The 9,501-nt window shown below is 41.6% G+C and overlaps 1 protein-coding gene across 1 annotated transcript; it reads left to right on the forward strand.

Annotated features, from left to right (window-relative positions):
* Positions 1-1,365: 1,365 nt before the first annotated feature.
* LOC120660427 (O-methyltransferase MdmC-like) lies at positions 1,366-7,672 on the forward strand. Its single transcript, XM_039938964.1, has 12 exons — positions 1,366-1,552; positions 1,586-1,636; positions 1,737-1,831; positions 1,955-2,087; positions 2,718-2,771; positions 3,649-3,732; positions 4,294-4,419; positions 5,198-5,265; positions 5,354-5,423; positions 6,634-6,699; positions 6,792-6,869; positions 7,023-7,672. The coding sequence occupies exons 2-12, from the start codon at positions 1,586-1,588 to the stop codon at positions 7,041-7,043; spliced, it is 846 nt and encodes a 281-aa protein (XP_039794898.1). The 5' UTR covers positions 1,366-1,552; the 3' UTR covers positions 7,044-7,672.
* Positions 7,673-9,501: the final 1,829 nt, after the last annotated feature.

Below are 9,501 nucleotides of genomic sequence, written 5' to 3' on the forward strand. Positions count from 1 at the left end.
AAAAGACATGCTACAAACATCAAGATAACTAGTACTACTCGCCATAAAAAACGCTTCAGTACGAGTAATACCAAGGTAAAAGCAAGAACAATACTGCCCTGATCGCAAGAAGCGATCAGGGCAGCATGACGCTTACTTGGATGAAAACCCTAGGATTAGGGGTGGCGAGGCACCGAGAGTTGTTGTTTGCGAGTCGTGATGACGCTCTTTACGAATAACAAAGGATACATATTTATAGTCCGGAGACTTGGGAAACAATCTAAACTAATCTTGTCCCGATCGGACTCTATCTCTAATCTTAAACTAAATCTAAGGATACACGGCCCATGTGGCCCAGACGCTCACGCAGGAGCCGATTTACAAGTCTTCTTAGTCTTCTGTTTTAAGCCCATCTTGCTCTCGGCCTGTTAATTTATGGCGATAACACACATGCATAACTAATATTTTTTCCTTTTAATCCCAGAATTAAAATTTGTAATTTGTATTCCTCCCTCGTACGAAATCCAAATTTTATGATTCTTTTTTCTAAAATTAACACCTTTCATTTAATGGTGTTTGTCTGTAGGTTAACAGCTATTTCTTGTATCTTTTTTATATGGCTAGTTTTCTTCCTTGTAAGTAGAGAATAGAAAAGGTGATCTTTATATAATAATTGCTAATGTAACTTCATATTTCCTAGTATTGTAGTCAATATAAGGTTTGTGTCCAAATTTGAGGTGCATACGAGTTCGATAATGTTATATGATGTTCAAATTCTAAAGTTTGACTTGAGTTACAAGAGACTATGTGAGAGATGTTCAATTTTATGAACAACGTGTGGTTCCACTTTATTGAAATCATCTTATTTTTTATGGTAAAATTAAAAATGTTGCCATGTCAATTTGTAGAATTTTTTGATCAAATATAGATATTATTCTAATTATTATGTGGTACTTTGGAGATAAAAGTTTAAACTGTCCCTAAAAGACAATATAAATTTTCATATATCTCTAGCATATGGTCTTGGAAGGAACATATGAGACTAAATATATTGTTTAAAATTTTCAAATCTTACTAGTGGTATGCATAGCTCAGCTTCGAATTACTTTCAGCAAACACGCATAAATTCATTTAAACGATAGAAAATACTAAACGAGTTCAAAATTTTTTGATACTTCCACTGTACAAATTATATGTAATTTACTATATATATTTATTGATATGTATAAGATAATAATTTATATGTATTACTTGACAATGGTGCATTAAATGGAAAAAGAAAAAGAAAACGTTAAAAAGAGAAGGAATAAAATAAGTCCCGCTTCAGCCCAAATAGCCTAATTATGTCTACCCGTCCATTGAAGATCGGATGGCTCTGGTCACACCCTCAATCCCCTCCAATCCACTCGCCCGCCTCCCGGCCGCCGCAGCGGCCGCCCGCGCTAGCGTCTCCACCTCGCGCCGAAGCTCCGCGGCGAAGCGGCGGCTCCCTTCCGTGGAGGCCTCGCCGCCGCCCGCGTCCCCGACGGCGGCCGCGAGTGCGGCGCCCGTGGAGCCCGCTCCGTCGTCCCCAATGCCGCCTTCGCCACCCGCAAAAAAAAAAAAAATGCCGCCTTCGCCGCCTCCGAGCCAATCAGGGAAGCGCGCCAAAGTCACGGTACGGTCAACGGCGCTGCGCGTGTGTTGTGTGGGTGCGGATTCTAGGGGGGATTGATGATTGATCTGACGCCGTGGCTGCGTTGCGCTGATGGTGATAGGTCGCGAGGCCGGAGGAGCCGGGGACGGTCGGCGTGAAGGCGGCGGAGCCGGCGGCGGTCGATCTCCTGGACAGCTCCCTGGATAACCTCCGGAGGTCCGATATCTGGTTGATTGGTTGGTTGCGTTGTTGGATTGTCGACTGCGTGTTGGACCATGGTCTGGGTTTATTGTCGCTGGAGATTTTTTTTTTTGATTCGCTTCTTTCTTGTTTTCTTAGGGAGGAAGGAGGAAAACGAATAGGCCAACAAGGACCTTTCCTACAGAAGAGGGGACGCTCTGGAAGACACGGCCTATTTCAGCCAGTGGGAGCTCGGAGGCTTGGGGGTAGATTGATTTCCCAGTCTGCTGAGGTTGGTTGTTGAACTACTGATCATTGCCTTCAGACACGGCCTATTGGTATGATCTCCATACAATTATTATCAATGGATTTTTTCTATGTATTTTTAACTGCCCGTTACTTAAAAAGATCATTGCCCCATTTAAAGTCACTTTTCCTGAGCTGCTTATAGAACTGTAACTTCAGCAAACTAACGTTTCTTTCAAAAAAATAAAAAATAAAAGGAAACGGCTGCACGAACGGTCACTGGCGTGTGGGCCACCAGCCATGTCGCCCCGCCTCGCCGCCGCACTTCCTCTCCCTCCCCCGCCGGCGGCCCGGACCGTACTCCCTGGGGCCTCTGTCGCCTTCTCCCTGTCAAGCCGTCGCGGCGCGCGGGCATGCCTCGTGCGCCTCATGTGCTCGCGCCACTCCGCCACCGCCGCGGCGGTGGAGGAGGCGCGGCGCGGGCGGAAGCAGCTGGGTATGATGCCGCCGCTCTACGACTACCTCATGGCTAACGTCCGCGAGCCCCCCGTGCGGCCACCCTCTCGTCTCCGTCTCTCATTTCCGTTCATTTCGAATCGACCAAATTTTGCTACAGTGCGATTCTGTGCTGGGAAATTTCGCTGCATTCTGACTGCCCCATCCTTGATGGTTTCAGGTTCTCCAGGAGCTCCGCGAGGAGACGGCGGCCATGAGGGGGAGCCAGATGCAGGTGTGTCGCACAGTATAGCAAACTGCATACCTCATCTGTATCGTCGCTCTATGCCGTTCCTTACTTCCTGTTTCGTTGCATTGATGATGATGAAGTCCTTTGCAATGATATTGTACTCGGTTCAATTGAAAAAAACTAGGAACAGCAAATGTGTGATCCGTGTGGGCTGCAAATTCTTACTGCCTTTGTTGTTCCTCGACGTGGGTTGCCATGCTCATTTCATTTTTCCAAAGTGACCTGATATGGGCTACCATTTGATTGAATATACACAGCACATACACATTACATTCTACATATGCAGGGAGCATGCTTGTGTTATAGTCTCGTTTCACATTATGCATTCAGTTTCTTTTGGAAGTACTTCGTTTTACGTTAAGCACAATACTGATGATCCTGTTTTGGTGGGGTTGGACCTACTACTGAGCTTGATTGATGTTGAATTGTTTAGATGGAAGTGCATGCGGTTCTGAAATAACATCATAGTCCATTGAAGTGCCGGAATCTAGAACCATCTAGTGTGCTCTGCACTTGCGTTTTGGCATTTAGTTGAACTTCGTGTTCATGCATGCACATTATGTTCTGATTACGCAGGGACACATTTGTATTCTTGTTTTTGTGGTATACATTTAATAATTCTTCTGGTACTGCTTTTGGATGTTAGACCTGATAAAGATAATCCTGTTTTTCAATGTTAAGCCTGCTATTGTACTTAATGTCATTTTGTTGCTATTCCTTGAGTTTGTTGATCTTTTGCTTGGAACATAACAAAAATAAATTTCATTGCTTACATGTTATTTCTCTGGGTATACAATCAGATACTTTGTTACAAAATCTGATGTGTCCAATGGGTATCTAATCTAATTCTCCATCTTCATAGGTTTCGCCGGCGCAGGCTCAGCTATTAGCGATGCTGGTTCAGATTCAAGGGGCGCAGCGCTGCATTGAAGTCGGTGTCTTTACTGTATGTGAACCGAGTACTTTGCAATTTAAATTTACCTACTTTTCACTACCAGTCAGTATATGCTAGGCAGTAGTTGCTCTCTGTTTATATCATGGAACCAGAGCATGTTATATTGATTAAGGTCTACATAAATTAATCGTTAGATTTCTAGGTTGTCCTACTTAGAAAGGTTGAGGAAATGTATACACTTGCAAATGAAAAGGTTCCCATCTTGTCAGTTTGTTGCCCTACCATTGGAAACATGGAGTCCACACATCCTGTGACAATAAGCTATAAATAAGTGGGTAAATAAACTCTCTGCAAGAAACAGTCCTACTGGTATCTGGTTATATTCAGTTCCCCTAAGAAGTGATATCATATAGTACACTAAGTATTTCTAGTAAAAATAAATGGTAATGTTGTACTTGTAGTGTTTTCGTTCCTCCTGTAAGCAACAATAGTGTTAACCACAACGTGTTGCAATGGGAAATGTATTGTAGGCCTTGTGTAAAGCAGTTTCTGTGCATAGATTTATCGAATATTTTAGCTTTATCTGAGCAGTTCTTTTCATCTTCTCTATAGGGGTATTCATCATTAGCTGTAGCACTAGCACTTCCTGAATCTGGTCGCTTGGTTGCTTGTGAAAGGGATGAAAGATGTCTAGAAATTGCCAAGAAATACGATCAGCGTGCTGGTGTTGCACACAAGGTGATCCTTCTTATTTATTATTCACTTTTTGATCCTTCATTCCAAACTTCTATAATAAAGTGTACAGGGTTTTTAAGTCGGTTCAACATTCCTTTTTATGGCTCAATAGTAATAGCTTAATTTGGGGCTTTGGGTCGACAAGTGACAGTCTTGTTATTGGTGCGAATTTAAAGTAAGATTTTTACTGTCGCGCAGAGCATGTACAAAGATGTTTTTGCAGGGAGGCAAAGCGTCTTTTTTAGTTCATTATTTTTTGGTATGTTTTCTGTTTCATTCTTCTTATCATTAGATTTGGATGTTTTCTTTAGATTTCTTTGACATTGCATGCTATATAGTTCATGAAATTAGAATTCTTGATATATTGCATATTCTATCTTTATCAGAAATCTAGCCTTCATACATTAACCAATATTTCCCTTTTAGTAACTGATCTCTATGCACTTAAAGCTGAATATTTAGCATTTCGTGCTGCCCTACAATTGTAATACTACCTTCGTCCCAAAATATAAGTATTTGTTGACTTTTGCTGATCATGTTTGATCATTCGTCTTATTCAAAAAAATTGAGAAAAAATAAAAATAATTAAGATATACTTCAAATATATACAATGATAAAACATATCATAACAAAATAAATAATATTTTCACAAATTTTTTGAATAAGACGAATGATCAAATACGATTAGCAGAAGTCAACAAATGCTTATATTTTGGGACGGAGGTAGTACTGTTTTGCATTTTAAAATTTCTATGCTGATAAATGTGTTCAAATTCCTTAGATTGATGTGAAACATGCTTTGGCTGCGGATTCTCTAAGATCATTGCTTGATTGTGGTGAAGCTTCGAGGTATATCAATTTGGTTTCATATATCTGTCACCATATATGTTAACCTCTGACGTTTCTAACAAATGTCTCTTTTTTTATCTTTTTCTAGTTATGATTTTGCATTTGTTGATGCTGATAAGAGAATGTACGAGGAGTATATTGAGCTTTTACTAAAACTTGTAAGATTTTAAATTTTGGTTCCTCTCTTTTTTTACGTAAAAGGCATTAGGTTTTGCACTCTACTTAGTTCCCCCATATATTCTTTTCTCGTTTTTTAATCATTGCTTATTTTGTTAGAAGCAGTTATATTTTCTATTGTTTTTCTTACCATATATTTAGTTTATAATTTCATCACAAATGACTTTTCGATTAAGATAGGACTACATCAAGGATCAGCTTTGAGCCCGTATCTTTTTGCCCTAGTGATGGATGAGGTCACAAGAGACATACAAGGTGATATTCCTTGGTGTATGCTTTTCGCTGATGATGTCGTGTTAGTTGATGAAAGCCATGCGGGAGTGAATAGGATGCTGGAGTTGTGGCGGCAAACGCTAGAGTCTAAAGGTTTTAGACTTAGCAGGACTAAAACTGAGTATATGAGGTGCGACTTCGGCGCCACTCATGAGGGAGATGTTAGTTTGGAAGGCCAAGTAGTGCCCAAGAGGAATACCTTTCGATATTTGGGATCGATGCTACAGAGAGATGGAGATATTGATGAGGATATTAGTCATAGAATCAAAGCGGGATGGATGAAGTGGCGCCAAGCATCTGGCGTCCTTTGTGACAAGAAGGTACCTCAGAAGTTAAAAGGCAAGTTTTATAGAACGGCGATTAGACCGGCAATGTTGTATGGTGCGGAATGTTGGCCTACAAAAAGGCGGCACGTCCAACAATTAAGTGTTGCAGAAATGCGCATGTTGCGTTGGATTTGTGGGCATACAAGGATGGATCGAGTTCGAAATGATGATATACGAGATAGGCTAGGGATAGCACCAATTGAAGAAAAGCTTATCCAACACCGGCTGAGATGGTTTGGACATGTCCAACGGAGACTGCTAGAGGCACCAGTGCATAGTGGTATCCTAAAGCACAACGGTAATATGAGGAGAGGCAGTGGCCGGCCGAAATTGACATGGGAAGAAACAATTAGAAGAGACTTGAAAGACTGGAGTATACCTAGAGATTTGTCCTTGGATAGGAGTGCTTGGAAAGCCGCGATTCACGTGCCAGAACCATGAATAATGGTCTTTGTTGGGTTTCAACTCTGGACTACCCCAACTTGCTTGGGATTAAAAGGCTTTGTTGATGTTGATGTTGATAATTTCATCACAATAGTAATAGCCATTTTGTTTTTCTCAGTGTTGACCTTTTTATTTTGTTTTGATGTAGGTAAGACTTGGTGGTTTAATTGTAATGGACAATGTCCTTTGGTATGGACGGGTTGCTGATCCATTGGTATGTTTGAATGCCATTGGGATGTTACATACTAAATATGTTATACGGTTACATTAGACATCCTATAAGACTTGACTTCCACCATTTTTTAGATTGATGACCAAAAGACAATCAGTATAAGGAACTTCAATAAGAAAGTTCTGGAGGATATGCGTGTTGATATCAGCATGGTCTCTTTCTCCTTCCAGTTGTATGATGTTTGGTATTTGGTGCATTGCTTATGTGTTCATTACTTGCAAACTTAGAATCTTCGAAATGCCTTGCCTACCAGTACTGCAATACCAGCTGCATTTGTTAATAATGATATTTTTTAAGAACTGCAGGTGCCTTTGGGGATGGGATGACAATTTGCCGGAAGCTAGTAGATCCTTAAATCAACAATTTATTATGTTGATGTTGTAAACTTACCAATGTCAAGCCCTGAAAAATCAAATAGGCACTGATCTTATCCACAAATGCATCTGGTGGCCTGCCACCAAAAGGACTAACCACCATGGAGGAAGCAGCCGGTGCAATGGATGTCTGTGTCTGCAGTGAAGAACAACAACATTGGCATGGCTATTTTCCTGAATGGACTTTGAGGTTCAGCTCTGAAACTTAACCCAAGGCGAGCGTGTCTCCCAAGACGGTTGTAGACTCAAGCACGTATCACTATGATGTTTCGTTGATGAACCACAGGGCCACAGTTTTGATATGGTGCCTTTCTTCTGGAGGACAAGCCAATTAATTGCATATCTGTTACTTGCACTCAGATAGCATGTACTTATACATGTAGTAGCACATGACATTGTTCTAGGTAGCGTGCGTTGCTGAATTTGAATTTGTGGGACAACTGACTAGCACATACATGTACAGGACTAGCTGCGTTCGACCCGTTCCTGTCCTTTCTTTGAGGTCTCCGGCCATCAATGCCCAGCATGGTCGATCTATCTGACAGTGTATTTAAATTGATGACATAAACAGTGTTTTTGAATCGCTGGAGTTTTTTCAGAAAAAAACTCAGGCTGTGTTTAGTTCCCACAAAATTTCCATCACATCGAAACATTAAATATAGCAAATGACTAAATGTAGGTAAATAAAAAAACTAATTGTATAGTTTTGATGTACGTTGCGAGACGAATTTTTTGAGCCTAGTTACAGTGTTTTGATGAACCACAAATAAACGAAAAATACTACAGTGTGCTACAGTGTTCTTCAGCGCTACGGTGTTTTTTTCGTGGGAACTAAACACAGCCACAATCGCGGACCTGTCTCTCTGACAGTTAACTCAAATATGAAAATCGTACCCATTGAGACAGTCGATCAGGTTTCCAGCTCACCACAGTCAAGTGGAAAGAAGGCAGCCTAGCGTTCGTCCCAAAAAAAAGAGAAGGCAGCCTAGCGAGCCCAATAAACCTTTGGGCCCGGCGAGCCCAATAAACCTTTGAGCCCGGCAGTGGCAACACGTGCACAGCCCACGCCCAAGCCCCATTCGCTCCTATGCTTGTGAGTTGCACTGAGTTAAGACTCCATTTGACATAGCTTCAGTTTCTCTTGAAATAGTTGGTAAGCAGTTTCTCTGATGAAGCTAGGTGAAACCACATTTTTGTGTGGCTTCACTCCGGTAATGAAAGCATGGATGACTTCATAAATGCCTTCAAGTTTAAAGCTAGTAAAAAAATTGTTTGATATAGTTTCATGTGAAGCTGTCCATTAAACTTTCCAAGAAACTATCTCTATTTGGTTTGGGTCGTAGCACACGTAGCATAAATTTTGATCAATTAGGGATACTAAATAAAAACAATTTATAAAACTAACTTCACAATTCCTACGCTACTTCGCGCGACGAATCTAATAAGGTCTTTGACCGCACGATTAGAGGATGATTACTATAGAATTACTGTAGTAATTATCGATTAACTACTGTCATTAAATTCATCGCGAAAAATTATACCCATCCGTGAAAAGATTTTGCAAATAAATTTCGTTCAATACTTCATGCATGCAAAAAAAAAATTCGTACTAGGATTAGCACAGACAAACTAAACGGGCCCTATGCTAAAGGAGCGCTCCATTCCGAAGCTTCTGGCTGGCTGTTCTCAGCCCACCAGTAGCAGCTGCAGCCAGCAAAGTATGCAAGCCATACTGCAGATTTTGGGTAATGAACGGCTTGCGCTCTTGCTGTCTTGCAGCTGCAGGCCAAGCAGGTGTAGAGTAGCCCAAGCGCAGTGAAATTGCATGGGACCAATGATCGGCTGTGTTTGCTTGGCTGTGATTGGTGGCTGGTGCTGATTTGTTATGAGAGAACAGTACTGCTGACTGGCTGATAGCTGGTGATTTGTACTGATTTAGTATGAGAGAACAATACTGCTGGCTAGTTGACTGACAAGTCAAGCGAATACAACGGATGGATGGAGCTAAGTGATGATGGAGCTCATTGCTTATCTGCTACGAGTAGTACAGAATCGACACTTGTATCTGCGGGCACAAGAGTACAAGATGCTGTTTCTTGCCCGCTTTGTTTTCAGTTTCAGAGAAGCGGCAAAGATTTCGGCCGTTTTGTTTAGTTCAGCCGCTGTGGACATGACCTACACGGGCGCTACAAAAACGAGGCCCATCTAGCCACATCGGCCAGCCCATAATCTCTCCACGGTGTCACTGAGCCAAAAAGTGTTTCTGAGCCCAGCAGGTCAGTTTTTTCTCTTTTTTTTTAAGGGGTGCCCAGCAGGTCAGATGAGCAGTGAGCTGACCTTGGTCAGTGTACTCGGACACACGATTGCCCGTCCTTGATTCTACTGGTCGGCACTGCATGTCTGCAAACAC

This window comes from Panicum virgatum, chromosome 2N, assembly GCF_016808335.1.
Source record: "Panicum virgatum strain AP13 chromosome 2N, P.virgatum_v5, whole genome shotgun sequence".
NCBI lineage: Eukaryota > Viridiplantae > Streptophyta > Magnoliopsida > Poales > Poaceae > Panicum > Panicum virgatum.